Consider the following 22,407-nt stretch of genomic DNA (forward strand, 5'->3'; position numbering starts at 1 on the left):
CGAAGTTTCCCAGGCAAGGTCGGCTCCCCGCGGCAGAAGCTCTGTCCCCACTAGAGGGCTGTGCAGCCGAGCCCGCCGAGCAGCGAGGAAATCTGTTTCTAACTCGGTGTCTCCCTGTGCCTACGGCCAGTGGTCCCTTCTGTGCCTAAGGGTGCGTTTAGGGAACTTCTCTACTGCCCAAAAACTACTTAAAAATTAGCATCGGGAAACAAAGACCTTCCCATACCAAGACAAAGCCTCTTCAATGAGAGCTATCTAGAGCTCAAGTTGATGTAGAGGTATTCATTCCCGGAGATATTTAACACCCTCTTTAATGGACTGGGAAGTACCTTATCATCCTCATGTGATGCAAGCGCATCATCCCACTTCCTTTCAAGTACTGCCTGCTTCTGCCTTCCTCACCTCTGTGAACATACACAGCGTTTCTTCAGGATGCCTTCATGAAACACTCAGCTAAATCCAGGTCCCAGGGCTCGCCCAGCAGCCGCCAGCTCTGCCAAATTTGCTGCTGGTCTCTGGATTCTGTGGAATGAGAAGTCTGTAATTCTCACTAGTGAACTCACAGACTGAAAATAAAAGCCCAGTGTGTGCCCTCCTCTGCGGCTGCAGGCTCCCCTCCCTGCCTTCTGCACCCCTAGGACTGGCTGGAGATGGCTCCAAAGCAGAAGGAAGAGAGTGAGTGCCAGGAGAAGATGCAAAGATGCATCTTAGCTGCTCTCAGAGCCTCTGAGACACTGAAGTGAGCAAGCACAGTAATGGGTAGACGAGGGAAAAAGGAGGAGGAATTCACATTGCCAAGCAGCCTCTGGTCATGACGCTCTGTGAGCTCTCAAATCCTGCAGAGACTTGATCCTCACTAGCACCAGACAAGACCAACTCCATGCACATCGGTGGGATTTAAGCCCCTGCAGCCCCCTTCCGGGATTATCCAGCTGTCTGAGCTAAAACATTGCTTGAAATAGTGCTCTGAAAACCACCTCACACCGTCACACGCTCCAGGCTTACAGGGAAATTACTGGATGGATGGGATGCGTGATGGTGCAGGACAAGGCTCTGTCCCTCTCAAACACTTACAAGTCAGTGCAGCAAAGCCATAGCAACAAGAAAAACACTCTTCTTATTTCCCATCCAAGAGCAGCTCCTGCCATTCACTGATTGCATGACCTTCTGCCAGCAGCCACTGAAGCAATCTTTGAAAACGTTTCTGTATCATTTAAACCTGGTTACTCGGCCCTGGACTGTTTCTGCCAAGGTAGCAGCAACAACTCCAGAGCAGAGAGAGAGAGAGACAGCCTGGCATTTCAGTGTTGGGATTTGTCCTCTTAAAATCTTTCTATTCCTCCTGTCACTAGTGGAAACCCTGCCCAACAGCGGCATAAAAAATAAATCCAAGGCTGAGGTTGAGTAACACAGAAAAGATTGTCTGAAAAATGACTGCAGTAGAATAACCAATCATTTAAAAATGCTAATATTTAGCATTTGAAAATGAGGTGGAAGGATCATTATAGATAAATATCAAATATCTTCTATTAATTCCTTTTTGCTGCTAGATTGGGAAGGTCAGCAGTTCAGAGATGCTTTAATGCCTTGGTAGATACCATGAAATGGGGCTAATTCAGCACTCTGGAAAGGGTAAGGGGCCTGAGAACTGGTAAAAAAATGGGGATAAAGAAAGACTCCCACCCCAGAAGAACCTGCATGTCCTACTGAATCCAGTATAAGCAACACGGGTCTCTGCTGTTTTCCACTGTCCCAGAACAGATGTTCTGACTCCAAAAAATAGATAGAAATATATTCTGTGGGAACTCTTAATTTTGAGAGCAAACATGTAAAGAGCTTCTCTTCTGACAGTTTTTTGTCCCTAAGCAGGGATAAAATGCTTTCTTTAAGGTTCTTCTGGCTGTGCTTCCTTCTGGAGACACTAGTGCCCTAATACTGATGTGCTTAGCAGCATTAATAGATTACACTTACTCACACATTTTTTTCCCTGAATAATGAAGTTAAAAGGCCACTTTGGCATAAATTCACTCATTGTTACCCCAAGTAAAGTGAGTTTCTCCTGGTGATGCTGCATACAAATAATTGCTTTTGGCCAAAGCCAAAGGAAACACGAGTCCATTGCTTAATTTATTTCTATTAACACCATCAAATGTTAGTGAGAGGAAGGCAGCAAAGTGGCACGATGGCAGCGCTCAGGAGAGCAGCCTGGATATGCTGATAGATAAAACCTTTGCAGGAGATATCTGTGTAGTGCAAAATTTAAAAGCAGGTTATGTTTTCTGCCTGTTTTGCATTTGCATAGAAGTCAGAATTATTTCTACTGTCTTTACAGGCCTCTTTCAGTTGGCAAACACCTGGAACTCCAAAAGCTGCAACAACCTGAACTGTGCAACCCTAACCCTAACCCTGGGGAAGAGAGAGGAGCAGCTTGTGTCACACAGCCTGTGGTACACAGACCACGCTCCACACAGACTGCCAGGTTCCTCCAGGAAAAAAGGAAAGCACTTTTTTCTTTCCAGTGCAAAGTAAGAAGAATAAAATTAGCAGTTCCCTGTGGAGGGAACTGACCCCAGTTATTGGCATTATTACACACATTTTCTTCATGTAGCCTCAGCATTAGCAGCTCCAGGTCCAGCCACAGCTGCTTCAGGAGTCTGGCACTAGTTTTCATTCAAGTTGCACCAGGGGAGGTTTAGGTTGGATATTAGGAAAAATTTCGTCACCAAAGGTGTTGCCCAGTCCTGGAACAGCTGACCACCATCCCTGGAGGGATTTAAGCCATGTTGATATGGCACTTGGTGACATAGTTTAGTGGTGGGCTTGGCAGTACTGGGGGAATGGTGGGACTCAGTGATCCTGAAGATTTTTTCAACCTAAATAATTCTGTTGATTCCCCAGGGGAAGCTGGGGAATGTCCCATGTCAGAAGGGACTGCACTCAAATCCTGCTAGATTTTCCCCAGCAGGTCCAGCCATCTGAATCCTCTCCAGATTTTTGTCATGATGGAAAATTTCAACACTTCTGAAGTCTGAGCAATAGAACTGATCTTTTTTTTGACTTTGCTCTCAGGAATCAGTTTCAGTAACACAGTGAACAGCAAATTTTACTTCTTCCAAACAGGTTTTTCCCTTGGCTGCTACAGCTTGAAAAGCTTCGAAAGCTGTGCTGCAGTGTAACGACAGGAGCACAGAGAAGGAAAACTTTAGAGGCAGGGAATAACATCAAACCATTTGATTTATGATCTAAACCAACAACTGCTGGTTGCCTCAGCTGGTCCCTTTTTGTTCCCGCATGACATACGCTTCTATTCCAACCCCTGCAAGCTTCGGGAGAATTCATATTAGCAGCACGTTATATCGATCTAGTGACAGTTCCAGTGCAAACTGCTGCACCAAAATTCAGGGGATAAACTCTAAATTACCAACCAAAGTTCTCAAAACAAGCATCCCTAAGCAGGCAGCTCAAAACCAAGATCCACTACTGAAGCCTCCCAACTTCTGTGTGGTTTGCTATTCTGGGAGAAAGATCAAACTGCAAGGCCAGTTTGTTACCTGTACAAACTGTGTACAGGATTTTAATGAAGCTTTGTAACACACTTCCCTTAAGCAGCTTCAGAGGCAAGAGGAACTGTTTGAAAATGCATAAATGTTGACAAGTCAAACCACTCAGTCCTCTGCATGCAGCAAACTTAACTTGAAACAACCACCTCAAGTGCTGGAAAGCACAACCAGCTTTCATTGCCCCTGAGTTCCTGGCCTTGGTGAAGAACAGGATTACAGGGTCTGCCACACCAATGCCATTTTGCCAGGAGCTGCACCAAGACCCACCAAACAGCGCACAACCCAAAGGTGGTTGGAACATGTTGGCCTATTTATCCAGGAGTAGTCCCAAAGTAGCAATCAGATGGCACAAAGGAGCATATTCATCCACTCCATGTCCACAGCCCAGTTCAGCCCAGTCCAGTTCAACCCAGCTGCCCCCAAACTGTGCACAGTTCTACTGCCCAACCCATCATGAGCACAAAACTTGGCACATCAACCTTTCACCTTTCAAAACCTGAAACAAATCCTGAAATTCACTCAAGTGTCAAACAAGTGCAAAGGAAAAAGCTCTGAGACACAGAAGTTCTTCCCACCAGATGCCATTTTGTCCTCCGGCAAGAAGGTTTTACAACAGAAGTGATGGAGGAGGTCGGTATCCCTCCAGCAAACTCACACTTGGCACTTTACACCCTGGCAGTGATGCTCTAATCCACATCCCTTTAGGAAACTGCTGGATAAAAGCCCCCATCGGGTGCTCAGGCTCCCAGCAACGTTTTCCACCACAGCACCATGCAAATGCTGTCACATCTTGCCATTGGCAGCAATGTGTGAAATCAGGTTCAGGTTTCAGTGTGCTGGAAAGAAAATCCAGCACTGGCTTCCAGTGCAGATTGTGGGGAGCAAGTAAAACATACTTTTCTTTTTATAGACTGTTTCCATGGTGCACAGAGGTTCCCATAGCTAATTCTGCAGCTGCAGAACTTCAGAAAATTGCACAGCCTGGGTATAATCCTGTGGCAGGGTGCCCCATACATCCCCGAAGCAAAATCCAGTGGCTTAACACTGTCACCATTCAAGAGAGCTGTGTCCCACTTTGACATGGGAGTGCAGCGGCTGCAGCTGAACCTCCTCAAGTTGCTGAGCAGTTTAATAGAGCCCCAGAGCAACCAAAGCCAGGTCTGGGCTTCAGACCCCATCTGCTGAAGCTCCCAGACATCAGTGGGAGATAAACAAATTACTACTTGCTGTATTTATTTTTAAAACAATTTCTTAGAAGAACCGTATGTCTAAAGAACACGCAGATTGTTATAAGCAATAACTTAATCAAGCCCATCTCTGCCTCTCTCCACTAGCACGACTCTGAAGCAACTCAGCTTCCCCTGAGCCAGGAGATCCAGGATGTGCTGCTTTCCCAACTTCCATGCACCAGCACTTGGTCAGAGCCTGAACAGCTCAGACAAACCAGCCATTCCCAAAAACATCCTCCCAGAATCAATGCGCCCCGCTCCAGTGCTCAGCACAGGCAGATCCTGGCACGTCACTCACCTGCTCCTGTGAATTCATCACCCGCAGCTTCATCTGCTTCAGGTAAGTCGAGGTGAGGGGCATGTTGTAGTCAATGATCCCAGAAACCAAGGAGGAAGGTGGCTCACTCTCTGAAGAACAGAGGAAAAGCTTTATTTAGATGAGGGTCATGCAGGAATGTTCTCATAACTGTTACTCAGGGGTATTCAGGAGAACTTCAAATCCCTGGCAAGAGCCACCATCCATTGAGAGAAGGCTCCTCAAAGAACATGACCCTACCAGGAACATAATTACAGAACAGATGTTGTCTTGGGGGAAAAAAAAAAAGAAAACAACCATTGCTGTCACCTGTGAAAAAAAACTACACATAATGTATAATTTTTCAGTGTCCCCCAAACTCGAGAAAGATATCGAGTCTTGCTGAAGCCTCAGAAGCACTTCCACACACATGGGATTTATGCAGGGGGTGATGAGCAAGGATCTATTTGCAGCTTGCTTCAGCATTGCAAAGTCTTGCCAGTTTTGCAGGGATTCCCTCAGGTAGGAGTTAACATTAAGGCAACGTATTAAGTATCTCTATCTGGTGATGAAGGTTATTTTTAAAATCCTCATTAAAACACAAACTTAATTTTAGAGATCTTTAATTTAAATTGTTCCTGTTGATTCCTCTGGCTGCATCACATTGAGCTCTAGAGATGGCTCCAGGTTTGGATGCTCCTGCAAATCACTCTGTCTGGCCAGGCCGAGTCCCCACAAAGCAAATTCTCAGTGATTTCTCTGAATTCTCAAAGATTTTTCTGCTCTGCCGCCACCACTGCAGATCCTGCAGGATACAGAACATGAAGGCTGTTGGAATAATCTGTTCTGACACTGAATTTTCAGGATCATGCAGTGGGTTTGTCCAGGAGGAAAGCTGCCATTGTCCACAGGGATGGCTGACGGCTACAAGCAAGATTTCTTTGCCCCCAGCACAGGCAGATGCAAGTTTCGAGAGTTAATCCAGCCTTCCAGCACATGCTGAAGGGATGTGTGGTATCCACTGGACAGGGAGTTTAAGCAGCAATGGGGGAAGAAGGATTCCCAAGAGCTGAAGGTGAACTGATGGTGGGAGCTTTCCATTCCTGGCTCTGAATCTCCCTGGCTGGCTTGCATTTTCTGGGGTCCCTGGTTTCACAGGCATGTGTGACAGAGCCCCTTGAAAAGGAGCTTTCATAAAATGTTTTACAGCACCTCAGAAAAGCCATCAACCCAATCCTAATGAGCTTGCTTCTCAGAAATGCTGAGTGTCAAAAAGTCCAGTCAAAATTCAGCAGACCTGAAGATGCTCCACACCTCTGGAAACACCACATCTATCATGTCTGATTAAGAAATTACCTGACCCCAATATTGTCTGTAATTGACTTAAACATCACAAAAGTCTTTGCAAATCTTCTCTATCGAGACATTGACTGGGTCCATGGAGATACAATGCTTTTTTCTCAGGTTCATCTAATCCATTCCTGGGCAGATGGAGCATTCCTGCCTGTGGGTGCAGGGAAGGGTGGATAGTACCACTCAAGCCATCAACATGCCCAAATATGAAGGTCCAAAGCTTTTAGGAACCTTGTGAACTGATTCCTCCATCTTTTCTCATGGCTGTAGGTCAGCAGTCTCTGTCACATTTTGACCTACACATTAGGAGTGCTACTATGTCTCTATATATTTAAACAGCCAAAATAAACCCTTATTCTGCTGTGCACGGACGCTGTGCTGAAATTGAAAATGCCAAAATCCCAGTGTAAGGGGAGCTTTTCATAGGAGCAAAACCTGTCACCTTCCCCAGCTGGCTGAGCCCCTAAGAGTTTAGGAAAGCATTTGCTAAGAGTAACACAGATAGAGCTGCTCTCTCCTGAAGCACAGGCATGGATGGGGTGAGTGTTTCGGATCTCTGAGGATGATAAGTTGTTCTCCTGCCATTCCCCACTCCACTGCTTAGCACTGCAGAGATGAATGAAGCTAAACAGGAGCAGCTCAGCAACTTCAGATGGGGAGGAAGAGGGACTAAGCTTTTAGTGCTTAGATTCTGCCTGAAACCAATCCTGATGTAAATTTGGAACAATCCCATTAGAGGCCACAAATTTACTGTGAATTTGTGCAACTGCACCACATAAGGGTTGGAGCCCAAGAAACCAAACCCTTTTTTCCCCCTTTTTCTAAGTTATCTGGAAAAGAAAGGAAACCTTTGTTTTAAAAGGCCTGGGGGGCTCCACGGGAACAATCCTCACATCCTATGTCACAAGAGGAAGCTCCTGGAATCCTTTAGCTCATTTTTCAGTTATCTCTATCACATGCCCCACATGTTGGACACACGGATGTAATAGGCAGAAATAGTTTTGATCCTAGCTCCACATTTTCATCACTCGACCAGAACTACTCCTAATTTACTAACACCGTAAAGAGATCCCAGTGAACTCTAGTGACGTTCAAACTTTCCCACAAGCAAGACAAGTTGCTTTTATGAATGATGTGGGTGCCCTGCAGGGTTTGATGTCAGATATGTTTAATTAGCGATTTTTGTGATCACAAATTAAATGTGTTCAGATTTGTTTCAAGAGAAGTAGAAAGAGAAGGGAATTACTCAAATTTTGTCACCTTACTGAGTTAAACTTTACCTGTATATGCTTGTATGTGTGTATGCACGTGCAAACACCTCAGTAATTCTTCTATGACCCCAGTGGTTTTTTTAAGTGATTTGCTCCTGATAAATTCTGAATACGTGTTAGTGAAATCAGACACCCTTCCCCAGTAAAAGTAACCTTATCTAATCTACTCAATGCATTTTCACATGTACTTAGTCACTATTTAGGTGCTATTCAGGCAGAGAAGCACTTCTGTCCTTTCATTCCTGGTGGGTAAGTAAGACTTTTTACCTGTGGGATCCTTTGTATTCCTGATTTATTTATTTTTAACAGAACTGCCAAGGGGAGAAGCTTTATGAAAATAATAAATAATTTATATTAATTTATAAATTTGTTCAGGACAGATGGATGTCAACCCTAATCATGGTTCCCACAGCTAGGACCACACTGTGGGGGGATATCCAGCACTGTTCCCTGAGCTGCCTCTGGACTGGGATGGGTGTGTGTTGCTGGGAGAGGCACAGGAGATGCAAGATGGTGGGTGGGTGGAAGCCCCAGCAGGAAGACCAGCTTGGACAGGGCTTTGAGCAACCTGATCTACTGGAAGGCATCCCTGCCCTTGGCAAGGGTTGCAATGAGATGTATTTTAAGGTTCCTTCTGTGAAGGAACAACAACCCTTTTCATTAGCTGCCTCCTGAAATGGGATCCCAAGCTCTGGAACTGGCAGCTCAGCTACTGCCAGGCATTTAGGAAGGTGTCCTGGTGTGGGTGAAGCCAACAAGTGACATCCCTGTTGGCCTGACTCATCCCATCACCCTTCCCATCCATGAGCTGGCTGCTGCAGCCGCAGTGCTTGGAACATCACCCGTGATGGATGCAGTGCAATCAGTGTGAAGGTCAGGTTTGCTCCCAGCAAGGCCAAAGGCCAAAACTTTTCTTGATGTAATTGGAAAGAGGGATCAGGCCCTTAGCTGGCAGAGTGGGAAGTGCTGTGGTAATGCAGCTTCAACTAAATAGAATTCAGATGGAGTTAACTGGGAGAGTTTTTGAGAGTTTTTAAAAAATATAATCAGTACAAAGCATTTCAGTTACCTTTGGATAGATGGCACATAATCCACTTACACAAAACCTCTGGGATGTCTATAGTTCTGCTCCCAGTTGTCAATCAGTATTTAATACTACAAATTCTCTATTGTTGGGCTTTTTTTTCCTTAAATTCTGCTTCGCTTCTTGATAAGAGTTGCCAAATGAGCCACTTTGCCTTTCCACTTTTGAAACAGACCAACTCCCTGCAGTTAACTTAGGTTTTTTTTCAATAAACAATTTTCCTGGCTGAAACCAACCAAACCCACACAAATATTTAACCAGCTACTCTGGAAGAGAATCTAGTCTCATCTTCTTCCCACTTCTGCTCTCTCTTAGACCTAAAGAGCTGCAGATTTGGCCTGTCCACAAAAACACTATAAGGAGTCAATCACCTCAGTGGCCACACTAATTGTGTGTGTACACAGGCACTGTGTAACTGTGATTGCCAAAACATTTGCCATTATCTAACTCAGGATCACGTGTTTATCTATTAATTAGTGTAAATTGCTTCTTTATCAGAAACTTCAGCTATTCAGGCATGCTCTCTGTCTTTCAATACAAAATTACCAGTTCCAGGGAAAAACTTCAGGTTTTTTTTTTTTTTAGATTTTTAAATTTCCACCCCCACACGATCATGGGTTGATTGCAGCCATATCTGTGGTATTTTTGACCCATGTTTTGGGCAGCACTGGGGAAGCTCAGAAAGAAAGCCAGGCTGCTTCTGCTCTCTAAGCAGTAAGAACAAGTTTAAGCAATTCCTTCAGCTTGGCTATAAAATGAAAAACAGCCCAGATTACCCTTAGGTTACTATGTATCTCCTGGACAGAGCAGTATCTGGCAATCTGGCAGCTGTCGGTGGCACTGTGCTGGTACAAAATGCAGTATCAGCTCTGCTGGCAGAAGTCACTTGCCTTTACCTTTGGGCTCCAGGCCGTTGGAGTTGAAATGCATCCTCTTCTGGCACTCAGTGCAACTCATCAGGAACCTGGTCACAGCCTCTCTCGGGAGGAAAGCATAGGTCTCTGCAATCTGGGGAAACAACAGAGAGCCTTATGTCCTGGGGGAGGGACCACGGGCACAGCTCGTAGCCACACGTTGTCCCCTCCAGCCCTAAATCCCTCCCTTCAGAGCAGCTGTTGGTGGGGGAACACTTTGGGAGGGTAACTGGTGTGTCAGTCAGGCACCAAGAATGAATAGACCTTTGGTATCTCATACCTTCCCAGAAACTCTTTCCTGTTCGTTCCCCTTTGGAGTCTGGGAAGAGCAAAGCTATGAACGTGTAAGAATCAAATGCAAAAGTAAGGCCTCGTCAGCTCTGTTTGCATTGTTAATTACCATCACACCAGTAACCTGAAGAATCCATTAATCTTTTGTAAGGGCAGGTCACTTTTTCCCACAATGACAATCAATTACTGTTAATAATACTTTGCACTTGTGACATATTTTATCTAGGGAATTGAAAACATTTTTCCAAACAGTAATGAATCGAGTCTCCTCAGAACCTTTGTGGGATATGTATTTTACAGATGAGGAAAAGCTAAGGATAAATATTTAAAACTTGGATGCTAGAAGTTAAACACTAGATCCAGACCTAAGCACCCACAGAAGGTGTCTGACAATCCCAGAGTCGTGTTATTGTAATTAATTCCTGCCAGCAGTAATTTTACGGTATTTCTAAAGATCAAGACTAGGTTATTTGGAGAAGGAATGAGTCCATTTTAATGTAGACTTCTTTAAGGCCATAAAAGACCATCAAATCTTGGAGTCTGACCCGTGCAGCACAAGTCACGAAACTTCACCCAGGTTCTCCTGCAGCCCAGTGGCTTGTGGTGTGCCTAAAACATCATCCAGGAAGACATCTGGTCTTAATTGGAAGGCATTAAAAGGTGGAGAGCCCACCTCTTACTTTGGGTTGGTTCCTATGGTTAATCACCCATCCTGTTTGGTCTAAGTGACTTGTCCGAGCACGGTGGTTCCCAAACCAGGGGCCGTGACCCCCACAGGGGTCACAGCACTTACAAGTGGGGTCATAAAGCAGACAGAAATTCAATTGTTTGTGCCAGTCCTCAGGGCTGTGAGCCCGGCAGAAGTGGGGCTCACGACGGGAAGTGGGGCTGCAATCAGACACCTCGTGGGTGAGGGCTGGTGACGGGGCCAAGCTGGGAGGACAGCCAAGGATGTCCTGATCTCCCTCCTCTGGCTGGTGGGCACCGTCCTCCTACCTTACAGTTAACAAATAACACCTAAATTCTAAAAGATCACATTAAATGCAAAAATACCTACATTCCAAGCATTTTTCTACCCTGAGGAGGTGCTGTTCTAGAAGCAGAGCAGCGGGGCAGGGGCAGAGGCTTTGCTGGATCATGGCTAAGGCAGCGCCGTGCCCGGCTCTGCGGTGGAAAGGAGCCGCATCCATCTCCACTGCGCGGCAGCAGAGCCCGGGCTTTCACACACACAGAATGCCAGATGGGTGGAAAGTTCAGGCGGGGACCTTGTCCCAGCGCTCAAATGGAGGCTGCAGTGCCTGGTCCTCATGGGATTCTCCTCCTGTTTAGCTGCAGCCCCAGCGAGCTCTGTTGTGGCCGAGTGGATGCCAGCTCAGTCTTCGCCTCTGTGCGATATTTATCGATGCACAAGCACAAGGGATTCCCGCAGAAACGCTGAAATGAGGGGCCTGAAAATTGCTGGTGGCAGCCGTGGTGTGATGTCGCAGGCAGGGAACTGTCCCCGCGTGCTGCCCGCCGGGCTCAGCCATCTCCCTGCCTCTTTTGCTCCAGCAAGCCCACAGTCTCTGCTGCAAATGTTCAGCTAATTTTAGTGATACAGTTGTTATTTCTCAGCTGATTTGATGCTCTGCAGAGCAGACAGCTTCCTTGATGAGTTATCTCCCATCCAAACTCCCTTTCTGATTGCCTCCCTCCAGAGGTCATGGACAAGGGCAAACTCTCCAGTGTCTCTAATCAGAAGCGGTGGGGAAAGGGAGCAGGGAGAAGGAGGCAGAGGACCCTGGAGCCTCCCAGCTGGCCACCCAGCAGCGTCCCTTTGTGCACCCGTACCAGGCGTGGCGTGTGCTCTGCACCATTTCACCTTCCAGCTCAGGCTACAAAGGCGCTCCGGGGAGCAAGGGCAGGAGCGAGGGCAGGAGAGAGGCTGGGCAGCCCAGCCAGCAGCGTCCTGCCAGGTCAGGAGGGGATACACGCTGCTAATGTGATGATCTCAGCTCAAGAGGGAGATGAGGGGTGGAGCGTGAAGCTCTCTGACTGCTGTGAGCAGGCCTGGGAAAACAGACGGATCCAGCCTGCTCCCCTGGGGCTGTGCAGGGCACAGATTAGTCCTCCAGAGAGATGAATTGAAGGAATTAGGGAAGGGTCGGAGTGGTCTGCTGGGGAAATGAGCAGAAAGTTTTTGAATTGTGGTCATGCTGGTGAGGCTGCCCCCCCTGGACCACAGAAAGGTCACTTGCCCCCAGCCAGGGAGGGTCAGTGCGTGCCCCAGGCCACTCCCCACGCTCTGCTGCAGGGGCAGGACTGGAGTGCTCAGGGCAGGAAGCGATGCCATGAGCTCTGTGTGCAGAGCCCTACTCCCTGGGGACCCCCAACACATGTGGGAGTCTGCAGGGCACTAGGCTGCCTCACCAGCACTGCCAGCACCACAGCGTGGATGGAGCACGGACACAGGCAGGCAGGACAGACTCCAACCCTATGCTGAGTCTGTTAGCACACTGAGCTGTGCAGAACCTCAGGCATCATCCTGGAGAGGAGGGCAGTCTGCAAAGACCTCTCTGAGACATTGTATACACCAGAGAGATGAGCTGCCAGCAAGCCACTCCTGTCTCTAAGCGACCTGGTCCTTAGGGCTGTGGGATTCAAGGGAGTAGCTTGGGTTTGGACAGTAAATTCAGCTCTTCCTGTAAAAGGAGAGCCTAAATGTTTGCATCGAAGGGCTGTGCAGAGTCAGGAGAAACAGCAAGCTCCCTGGAGAAGCACACTTCAAGCTAAATTATTCCTGACCTAACTAGAGTGGTGTTTCAGGATGGATAGAGCCGGTTCTTGGCATCCATAGAACCAAGGAACCAAGACAAGACTTAGCTTGGTGCCTGCCTCCATTTTGTAACTGAGGAGACCCAGGATGGGCTGGAGAGGAGGGGAAGGCCACGGCCATGCCCCAGTCCCCCTTTCTGACTGCTCCTGACCTTCAAGGCTCCCACGAGACATTTCCCTCTGGCTGAGTGAGACAGGGAGGCAGATGACCCAGAGCATGCAAGAGACTGGATAAACATTTCCTCGTCTATCATTAATACTGAGGATTTCTCTTCCTTTTCCCTTCAGACATGCACAGTGTCTTTGTATGATTCCCTTGCTCTCTCCTCTCCCAGCAGCCGCGCTGTGCTGCCGCTGCAGCCTGGATTCCCGTCCCCGAGCACAGCTGCTCTGCCTTTAAACCCCTCCTTCCTCACGCCTCCCCGCACAGGCACACTGGGCTCTGCCTCGTCTCTGCCTCCCGCCAGTGGCTCTGCTTCTACCTGCCCTGTCATCCCCATTCCCAAGGGACTCTCCCTCCTGCAGCCCCTCCGCTCCAGTGCCCTCCCTGCCCGGGGCACGGGGGGACTCTCACCGCTCGGTAGGTTTTCTTCTGCCCGGCATGTTTGGGTGCTTTGCCCGGCTCCGACGAGCTTTCCACATGCATCGAGTAGATGATGTCAAAGAAATCTTCCACCACAGCCACGCGTTTCAGAGAGATGCCCTCGGGCTCCGACAGTCCATCTGCCCCCTACAACAGTGCAGGCAAGTTGAGTTAGTGTCAGCGATGGGTGACAGGGGTGACGAGATCGGCCCGGGGCTAATGCGGTTGGAGGGGGCAGAGTGGCGGTGCTCCTGCCTCGGGCTGCCTTGGGCATGGGGGATGTGGGGGATAAATTAAACATCGCTTCAGGGAGGATCCTACTGTAGCCAGGGCAGTGGCGGCTGCTGCTGTTGTGCTGCTAAAGCTGGCAATGAAATTGGGCCAGGAATAAAAACAAGGGAAGAGTCCAGAGTGGAGTGACAACTGATCAAGAAATTCAATTTCCGTAATGTGGGATGGTTTTGCTAGGTGGGGAACAGGCAGGGGAAGGTCTTTAGACCTGTACACGGTGCTAAACCATCCTGGGAAGCCCTGAGATGTGAGGTACTCTTGCTGGCTGCAGTCCCCATGGACATGGTTCAGCCAGCAGGACAAGGTTTCACTGTGATGCCAGGATACAGCCCCTAAAGGAAGGAGCCAGCATCCCCTCCTTCCCTGCACTGACCTTTCCAAGGCTCCCTCCCTCTCACAGACGCAGAGCAGCTGAGCGCTGGCAGCAGCAGCACAGCTCTTTGTGTGTTCGGATGTGCTGGAGAGCAGGAGGCAGTAATTCTGCCACACGACAGTGGTGACAGACTGATGGGAGTGGGAAGTGTGGGGAGCAGTGCTCCTCCGAGCTGACTGGCACCAACGGTGTCAGCTCACACTGGCAGGGTATGCCGTGGGAAGGGGAGGCAGCCTCTGGGACCCGGCAGCTGCTATCACCATTCGGCACAAAGCACCAGAGCAGGAAGGGCTAGTAGGAGGTGGTCAGTGGCTACTGTAATGGCAGGGGGGACTGAGAAAGGGCCAAGCTTTGAGAGGTCACTTAGCTTGCTCCTTGGAAAAAAAAAAAAGCCATTTTTGCATAGACAAAAAAAAATTTTAAAATATTTTATGTATATATCCATAAATATAGATATATATATAGATGCTGTATATATAGCATCCCTTTAAGGGCTGCTTTCCAAAAGGAATGCATGAATATTGTCCAGTGGGTATCTACCAGGCTGCTAAGCAGCAACCTGCACATCTAAGTGACCTGCAAACTATCTTTTTCACGTGCATTCACACATCCCTGAGGGCAGGCAGAGGCTGGCAGGGAGCTGTGAGCAGGGTCTGGCAGGGGTCTGTGCGCAAAGGGAACACCCAGTCTCCTAACCTGCATTTGTGTTATCCTTGGTTGGGCTCTGTGTATCTTACACAGTCTATAGATTGAATAAATGCTTTCTTTAAGCCACCAGTGAAGGGGCTCTCAAAAATCAATCACTTAGTGGGCCCACCTTCTGCTAAAGCTACCCAACATCTCAGAGGAGCAGTCATTTAATGTACAACGCTGCCTATTAGAGTTGGCTCCTCACCCCAATTTCAGAACAGAGACTGCCTGTCCTGGGCACAGGCTGCAGCGGGACGCTCGCTGAGCTCACCCGGGACACGGACACGAGGATTTTCCAACACAAACCACCTCTGCCATCCCCGGGGAGCCCCAAGCCGGGTCTGAAGGTGGCTGTAACAAAGAGAATATTGAGAGTGAACACAAGGGGCAGGGTGGCAGGGCTGCGTGGTGGGGGTCGGGAAACTTCGCCCCAGGGAGTATCTTTGAGGAATATAGATCTAATTTCTTCTGTCACCGTTCAGAGAGTTTCAGTTTAATCGAGGGCATGGGTATTCCCCTGCCAAGGAGGAGCGGGCATTAGGAGGCTTCCTACTGACCAATAATCCTCAGAGCAGGGTTGAAATGAGGATAATTACAGAAACAGGACAAAGGAAAATGCAGCAGGGGAAAAGCACAGTCAGATCTAACAAGCAGAGCCCTCAAAATTAAGGCTGTAACCAACCCTGTATGCAAATCACTGTTTCCAGCCAGCTAATATCCTCCTCCCTGCACGGCCAGCAGGTCCCTGTTTCCTCCCCGCTTTCAGAAGGAATGCAGTGAAGGTAACCTCAGGGTCTGGGCATTGCTACAGCCTCCCTTCACACCCAGCAGCGCTCTCCTCTCTACCCCGGCTGGATGCCGGATGCCGGAGCTGCCTCCTCAGCATCCCACTCCCCGCAGCGATCCTCCCCTGACTCCTTGCGTCTCTCCATCCCCTCCTCAGCCTTGTGACTGCTCTCCCCGTGATGATTATTTAGTTTTGGGAAGCAGGTGAGATGCAAGCAGTATCAAAGCCACTGGGTATAAGAAGCTGTATCAAGTCAGTGCCTCCAGGATTAGGGAGGTTTATATCTGGCAATATACCCAAATGTTGACCTAGGATTTAAGAGGACACGTGTGCTATAGAGTACCTCTCCGAGGGGCCCACGCCCCTCGGGTTCCTCCTTCCACACCCAGCATTGCTCACCAGTATTCAAGGCATGAGTCAGAGCCCATAATATCTCAGAAAGGCTTAAAAACCCCTCAGGTTTAAATAGCAATAAAAATTCAGTTGGAAAGCAGAACGGGAAGAAGGGATGCTTTTACCCTGTCCTGGTGTTGGGGCTTTATTGGAAGTCACCTGCCCCCTCAAGGAGTAAAATATTTCAGGAGCAAAGCTCAGCCTTTACAGAGGAAGTGGGTGGCATTTCAGGTACTGAGGATTCCCTCTGCCACCTTCCAGCCGTCCTCCTTTCTCCTATATTTGCCCAGCGCCGGTCTGTTTCTCCTCCTTCCCAGTCTCTCCTTCTCTGTCTCTGTGTACCGTGCCCCACAGTTCTCACACCCCCCCACTCTCCTCTTATCGTCCCCACCTTCCCAGAGCTGTGAGCACTCTCTCCTCTCATTTCCTCTCCTCCATCAGGTCTTTTTTCCTCCCTAGTGTCCTTTGTCTTCCCCACGTCCTCTAGTTCCACGTCTCTGAGCATCCGTAGCCCCGGGACCCTATGCCCTAGGACCACTCTCCTGGGCCTCGCTGCCCCTGCACATCCTCTGTCCCTGCTCCACCCCGCCGGCCCCGGCCGCCTCCAGCACAATCTGTGCCGGGAGGCGCCTCTGCGGGCCGCGGTCCCCTCCCGTGCCCGGCCCAGAGCGGCGACAGCCATTTCAGGCAGCGCTGTCCCGGGTGCGCCACGGGCCGGGCAGAGCTTCCTAGGGCCGGGGACCGGCCATGGCGCTGCCAGCGCCCAGCCCCGGCACCTTTGTTCTCGGCAGCCGCCCCGGGCACGCTCGGCCCCCGCCCGGCCCGGGACGGGGGCGGTGCAGCGGGAGGGGACGGGCAGCGCCCGGGCAGCCCCGAGCGGCGGCGCGGGGTGACATCTGCTGCGGCGGGGAGGGAGGGAGGGAGGGAGGGAGGCAGGGCCGGGCGAGCCCCCCCGCCCAGGCCGGGCTGGGGCCCGCCGGCAGGTAGCGGGTAACCACGGCAACCGGCGGTAATCCGCTCCCCCGGGCCCGCCGCCCCGCGCCCGCTGCCCCCGCGCCCCGCCCGGCTCGGACCGGCCCGGGGCAGGCACCGGCGGCGGCGGGGACCTCGCCGAGCCTGGGACGGGCGGGCAGGGGCAGAGTCCGGGGCGGGTTCCTGCCAGCCCCAGGCACCGCCATCCCGACGGAGCTCGGCTCACCTCTCCAGCCCCACTGCAGCCCTGCCGCGCTCCCTCAGCCCCGCCACACCCCCTCATGGGCCTGCCCTGGCTCCCTCAAGGACCTGCCATGCTCCCACACAGCCCTGCCATGGCTCCCACACAGCCCTGCCATGCTCCCACACAGCCCTGCCACGGCTCCCACAGTCCTGCCATGGTTCTCTTAGCTCTGCCATGGCTCCCACATTCCTGCCGTGGCTCCCACAGTCCTGTCGTGGTTCCCATAGCTCTGCCATGCTCCCACACAGCTCTGCCATGTTCCCACATGGACCAACCATCGCTCCTACACAGCCTGGTCCTGCCTTGGAGCCTGGCAGCAGCACCCACACATCTCCATGGCCGGCCTCCTCCACCCACCCAGTTCCCTCTGCTCCCAGACACCTGCTGTGTCTCCACCAGCCCCTATGGCCATCCCTCAGCAGCCTGGCCTGGGTGTGAAAACTGCCATAATGGGAGATGTTCACAGCCAAATTGTAGCACTGATGAGCTAGCCCTGTTTTCTGTGGGGCAGCAGATCTGTGACCAGCAGCTGCCACCTGATCCAGTCCCTGCTGCCTGCGGTGACCTCCACCACAAGCCCTGGTGAGCTGCCACCACCCCAGCGAAACCAGACTCCAGGGAGGCCAAGGGATGACAGCAGGCTTCAGGCACAGGACTTCTCAACCCTGCAACCCCTTCCCCAACTTGGACTTGGGTTTGGGAGAATCTGGGAGCATTTAACCGGAGCTCTCCAAAGCCTGCATGCTCCCAGCTCCTCTTCAGACTGACTGGGGTAGACACTGCCAGAGAAACTGGAAACTGCCCGTTCTGGGCTCAGCAGCCTGGAGGCTCTTAGCCTTTGCACTGGCTGACAGGGCAATATCTGCCTTCTCTGGTGGGACTGGCAGTACTCCTGGGGCCCAGGAAATTACCCCGCTTCACAGCTCTGCAGGGAAGCATCCCTTTTCCAAAGGGGTTATGCTGGAGGGCCATCAGCCTGGGACTGCTGGAGTGGGATGGGAGGGAGTGCCGACTGCTTCCCCATCTGCTGTGCTCAACGGCAGATAAAACACTGCCCTGGCCCTCACGCCAGGGGCTGATACCAGCCGAATTCAGCTTCCTGTGAGTCAAAAGCCGCTTCCTGCCAGCAGAGCCCTGCCTGATAATGGCTGTGTTCTGCTCTCTGCCTGGGAGCAGACCCTCTGCCCTCGCCTCTCCTTGCGCTTCCCACATGAAAGCGTTCCCTTCTGTATCTCCGAACCACAGCATCTCCCCGCCCCAGTACAGAGTCGCACGTTAAACTAATTTCCTGCTGCTGGCTGGAAGGGCCACTGTCACCCTCATCCCTGGGACAGCCGAGCTGGATGTTTGGGGCCAGCCGTATCGAGCTGTCCCTCAAGGTCACCTCCCTTGTACACAGAGACAGGCCACGTCACTTGCTCTGCTCCAGCAGCTGCTGGCTGTGGGACACAGCCACTGTCCCCAGCCAGGTCAGTATCAGAGTTCTCTTGTCCCATGCTGGAGTCACCCCATGGCATGACTGTGGGTTCTCCAGCCTACACCACCAGCAGTGACATTCCTGTGGCACACACCTATCCCTCACCCTTTCTTCCAGCCCTGGGTGGTTCCTTCTGCTGTATAAAGGAGAATCTCTTTTTTGAGATGAGCAAAAGTGGGGTCTGGGTTTTATCTGAGCACTATGCTGCTCTTTCCTCTTTTCTTAAAGTTGTATTTTGTTCTGAGGGAATTTTTGGTCTTCTGACAAAAATGGACCAGGGACTAGACATGCACAGGGCAAAGCAGTTGGGACCTACTGGGATCAGAAACTGTGACATACAGGATGGGATGCAATCCTGCCATGATGCCAGAGAATTCACCTCAGGTGCTCCAGAGATCATAGAAACATGAAATGGTTTAGATTAGGAGGGACCTTAAAAACCATCTAGTTCCAATCCCTCTGCCATGGGCAGGTACACCTTTCACTAGAGCAGATTTCTCCAAGTCCCATCCAACCTGGCCTTGAACACTTCCAGGAATGGGGCAGCCACAGCTTCTCTGGACAGCCTGTGCCAATATCTCACCACCCTTACAAGGAAACATTTCCTCTGAACAATGTGATTCCTCTAGACCATCCCCCTGGGCAGCCCATGGCCTCCCAGTGTCCACCCGTGCTGGTTCTGTGGCCACCTTCAGCCCACAGCCCACAGCCCACCTCTGCAACTACTCCTCCTGCACAGGCTTCAGCACCAAAACGGACGTTTTATTTCAATATGGACTCTTACAACTTTTGATCAAGAAACTGTTCTTGGTACTTCTCATCTCTGGGAAGTCAGCCCTTGATTGGCTTCTATATTTAGACTTCTCCAGGGCTTTAGGAAGTTCACTCCTCATGGTATTTAGGTGTAGGATGAAAGCAGCTTTTGCGGGGGATATGTTAAACCACAGCAGGCTCCCTCTGCTAATGCTGCGAGGAGAAAGAGGAGCTAGATTCCTCGAACTTCCCTCTTCCTCTTGCCCCTCATGCCACGGGCACAGTGCATGCCTTAGAAATAGGCACCAGGGGGACACTGGGCTGAAAACAGTATCAGCTGTATTGCTCATAATAAAAGAACCCACAAGAAGACCATGGGAAATGCTGTGACTGACAGATTTTGCTCTTTTTTCTCCTGGAAATATTTTGCTAGGAAATTTTTCTGATCATTTCTAGTTGAAAAATGAGAGAAAAGCAGTTGCTAAAATGCTGATGGTGCTTCCCTGTGCTGAGCATTTCGTGTTGTGTCTTGTTGCACCAAGCAAACACGAAGCCCCATCCTGCACTTAGAGCTCCAGCTCCACTCACTGCAGTGAAAACAGCCCCAGCCCTCCTGAGCAGCTGAGCATCCCTCTGGCCCAAGAGGACCCATTTCTCCCGGGAAAACTGAGGCACAAGAAGAAATAATTTTCCTGACGCTCTGTTCTGACTCAGGCTGAGACTGGGGGCATTCACATTGTTTCTCTACCCAGAACTGTACACAATACTTTTTTTTTCCTCAAAGTAAACACTTCCTCATGAGGGGAGCCGGGTGCTTTATTTTTAGCTGGCAAACACAGCTGAGGTGTGTGTCTTTATGGGGCACAGGCGCCCCTTCAGAGCAAACCGCTCTTTCAGCTGCCGCAGCTGAGCCACGGGGATGGGTCCAGGCCTTTGCTCTGACCTCAGCTTATTCCTCTCCTGGCTCCCAGGCCTGGGAATGAAAACAGAGCAGCCTGGGAGGGGCGAGCCTAGAAATGGCAGCCCTGCCTCCAGCTGTGGAGAGAGCCCAGGTGCAGGGTGCCAAAGGGAGGTGTACTTGGGGTCTGGTGGGTGGCTGGGGATTGGGCTGCCATCCATCCCGGGGTGCCTGAAGGACAGGGGAGAAGCCCGGCAGGAAGAAATTCGTGCTCAGATGCCTGCTTAGAGGCTCCTTGGATGCCTGCTCTGCCTGGGAGGCAGAGGACATTTTGCACAGCACAAGAGAGCAGAGCTGCCTCCCTGCGCCAGCACCAGGCTGTGTGCTGGCGGGGAAGCCGCAGGAGCAGCTGGATCTGGCAGGCAGAGGCAAGCTCAGTGCTCCCCAATAAATGTGACCCTGCACCTGCTGGCCGGGAGTGAGGGGGAGCTGGCTCTTACAGGGATAACAAAATTCTGGGTGCTGTGGGGCAGCCCGAGCTGCTGCTGGACCACTGTTTCACTTGGATTTGGTGACAAAAGTTGCTGCAGTCTTGTGAGTGGAGCACCTGACTGACCTTCCTGGGAAATTGCTCCCTGGGGCTGTGAACTTCCCACTCCCTGTCAGCTGGTGAGCATCACCCTCCTCTCCGAGGTGTGCAGGACCTTTGCAGAAGTGCCAACAGGGAAGAGATCACGAGCATTATTTTCTGGACATAATTATAATGTTGCAGTCTTTCTTACTATTTTGAAATAGGCAGGGTTTGCACAGAGGAACTGTGGATGCTCTGCCACTGCAAGTGTTCAAGGTCAGATTGGACAGGGCTTGGAGCAATCTGGTCTAGTTTAAGGTCTCCCTGCCCATGGCAGCCAGTTGGAACAAGATGATCCTTAAGGTCCATTCCCACCCAAACCCTTCTAGGATTCTATGATTCTAAAATGTGAGTTTGGTGGTTTCTAAAAAATATATCTGCAAAGGTGGGCAGTGATTTCTTAATGTTATTTGGATCTTGGTTTAGGTGATTTGGGGGAGAATGCTATCAGAAGGGAAAAAAGGGGGGGGGGGAAATAGTGGTAAAGTGCATTTACAATCAGAAGAGTTTTTATATTCCAAGGCATCCTGATGAAAATATAAAACTAGGAATCTAAAGAACATTGAAAATATGTAGCTGGAATACAAACTCAGAACATGACTAGAGGTGGCTCTTCCTTGAAGTAACTTATCACTGTGAGCGATCTCCCCAGCATCAAGCACTAATCTAATAAAAATCACGACCAAAGCAAAATCCTTTGAGTCAGAGGGGGGCCAAGGCACTGTAGAAGTGATGAGATGACCTGTCACAGCAAGGTGACCCCTCTATGCCTAGGAATAGACCCAGCAGTGTCAGGGCAGCCAGGTGACATCATCACACCTACAGTGAGAACGTGGTGATGTCAAAATGAAACTGAGGAGGAGGAGATACAGAGCAGCAGCAGTTCAGCTCGTCAGTGGTAAGAAAAATTATGTAAAATCAGTTACAAATGATGCTACAGTGAATCAAGGTCAGGCAGGGGTAAGAGGCTGAGCCCTGGATGTGTGGCATCCCAGTGCCAGCTCTCTGTGCCCTGGCAGTTCCCAGTATGTGGGCCACTGTCAGAGACTCCCACAGGAACAGTGTGATATGCCTCTAGGGAAATGCTGACAGCTCAGCGGATGTTGCAGGGGGGTAAAAGGCCTGCGCGCCCTCCCCTTCCAAACCAGCCTCCTCTCCAGGTCAGGGCACGGCAGCGATTGAGCTGCACCACACCACAATGGCTTCAGTATAGCCTGGCCCTGATGCTGGAGCCTGGAAACGCTGATTGCCACAGCCAAGCACCACCACGTCTGCTCCCCATGAGCCCACTGTGGGTTCAGGAAATGGGGATATTATGGAGGGTCATGCTGGACTGACTCCATTACACCGTTTCCCAACATGAGAACCCAGGAAAACAGATGTCCACTGCCCTCAATGAGAGCAGGCACTTGTATTTATCCTGGGCTCTGGCTCTGCAAAGCTGAAGGGTCCTATACTGGGAGTCAGGCAGGGGCCACAGGAGACACACATAGACGGAACTCTG

General features: G+C 50.5%; 1 protein-coding gene across 1 annotated transcript in view; it reads right to left on the reverse strand.

Moving 5' to 3' along the window:
* Positions 1-22,407, reverse strand: part of NOL4L (nucleolar protein 4 like) — a 63,385-nt gene that overhangs the window by 32,298 nt on the left and 8,680 nt on the right. Inside the window, exons 2-4 of the mRNA XM_014890103.2 lie at positions 13,386-13,541; positions 9,689-9,800; positions 5,088-5,197 (exon numbers count right to left, since the gene is read on the reverse strand). Of these exons, the coding sequence (XP_014745589.1) occupies positions 5,088-5,197; positions 9,689-9,800; positions 13,386-13,541 (378 nt within the window). The remainder of the gene's footprint in view (positions 1-5,087; positions 5,198-9,688; positions 9,801-13,385; positions 13,542-22,407) is intronic.

Source organism: Sturnus vulgaris, chromosome 17, assembly GCF_052056855.1.
Source record: "Sturnus vulgaris isolate bStuVul1 chromosome 17, bStuVul1.hap1, whole genome shotgun sequence".
Classification (NCBI taxonomy): Eukaryota; Metazoa; Chordata; class Aves; order Passeriformes; family Sturnidae; genus Sturnus; species Sturnus vulgaris.